The sequence below is a fragment of the Phytophthora parasitica genome (assembly GCF_000247585.1).
Source record: "Phytophthora parasitica INRA-310 unplaced genomic scaffold supercont2.53, whole genome shotgun sequence".
NCBI lineage: Eukaryota > Oomycota > Peronosporomycetes > Peronosporales > Peronosporaceae > Phytophthora > Phytophthora nicotianae.
Window position 1 is genome coordinate 306668 of NW_008649039.1, and position 1512 is coordinate 308179.

Sequence of the window (1512 nt, forward strand, 5' to 3'; positions counted from 1 at the left end):
TATTTTTTTCTACTTTTATTACTTTTTAATAAAATGGCTTTCTTACTGAAGTAGAGGTCTTGTATTCGGGGAGGGCTATTTTATTGAAGCTTTTAAGAAAAGGCAGTGATTTTGAACTAGGGAGCTCTATTCGGGAGATGCCCTATATTCGGGAAAATCCGTTAATAAACTCATTCTTTTTTTTAAACATTTGTTCACAAATGTTGATGCAGTTGAGCTAAACGTATAATCAGAAGTGGTGGCGAACGTGAACACTGACTGCACTTTGGGTTTTGACATCAAAGTGAGGAAGGCGACGATGGCTTTTGCTTGTTTGAACCCTGATAAATTGCTCAGTGCTGACCAGTTATCAGTGGTGCTGTTGTCGTCGTTCTTGGCCAGATCTAGCCAAGGTGCAACGCTACTAAAACCAAAACCGGTTGGCACGCCCCAAAAGAAACGAATTTGCTTGAGCTCGAGTATCTGCGTGTCTTGGCGGGCAAACTGGAGAGTAACTTGGTGCAGCTCAGATCAAGTAAATCGGCTGCAAGTCACGAGACGGAAGCTCAAAGGGTGAAGAAGGCCCTATGGAAACCCATCGCTGAACGACAAAGGAAGGAGCGGATACGCGCAGAGGTAGAGAACCAGAAGCTGCGTGCAGCGGTGAAAAGCCAGTTGAAGCTCGTGACACGTCTACAGGGACTACTTCGCAAGCGTTTGAAAGAAGAGGTTAGCTTTTGAGCTCCGGGCGAATTTGGTAACTGCAGCTAACGATTTCCCTGTTTTGTGATGCCACAGGATGTCGAGAAGCTGGTTGGACCAAGGCGATTACTGTGGGTGCCTCGTAGCTGGAGCTTGACGGACAATGAAATATTCGCGGATCAGTTGTTACATGTTCAACGAGCTCACCTCGAAGTGGGCCAGCTATTTAGTGGACCAGATTTCGAGAACACTTTCTCAACTTTCAGTAATATGCACGTGGTGTCGGATAACAGTTCGGATACCGGCGTCGCTTTCGTGACCCGGTCCAACGCCGTATTACCCTTTGACGTAAAAGTTACGGAAAGAGGCTTCTGGCGGGTTTTCGCAATGGAAAGCATCGCAAAGACCCGATATTTCAATGAGAAGGGAATGTCAACGGAGAGCGTAGTGGCGAATTCGTACGGGCTGCGCTTCAACGCTGGAAATTTTTGCGGCGATGTGCTAGGCAAGCAAACGTATCGCCGATACATAGCTGATGACTACATCGTGATCATGTGGAAGTCGATAGTTGAGCCAGGAGAGATCAATGGCACCAAGTTCTATGGGCTGCGATGTCACCAAAAAGGTTGGCTCAAACTTCGTGCAGTCCACTTGGTGAACGGCGTGGCTGGACCTATGACATCAACTGCACTGCAGACTTTCTCAAAAATGACAGTGGAGCTATGCGGCGACATTACCGATCGAGATCTTCAAGCTTGTGCAATCACCGATTTTATTGTCAGCTCGCATGAAACAACCACAAAAGTCTACGGCGGAATGATTAACGATGTG

At 47.0% G+C, this 1512-nt stretch overlaps 1 protein-coding gene across 1 annotated transcript in view; it reads right to left on the reverse strand.

Annotated features, from left to right (window-relative positions):
- Window positions 1–1113: 1113 nt before the first annotated feature.
- PPTG_16120 (hypothetical protein) overlaps window positions 1114–1512 on the reverse strand; it is a gene marked incomplete at its 3' end in the record, with an annotated part of 3145 nt that continues 2746 nt past the window's right edge. Inside the window, exon 2 of the mRNA XM_008913444.1 lies at window positions 1114–1182. Coding sequence (XP_008911692.1) covers window positions 1114–1182 — 69 coding nt within the window. The remainder of the gene's footprint in view (window positions 1183–1512) is intronic.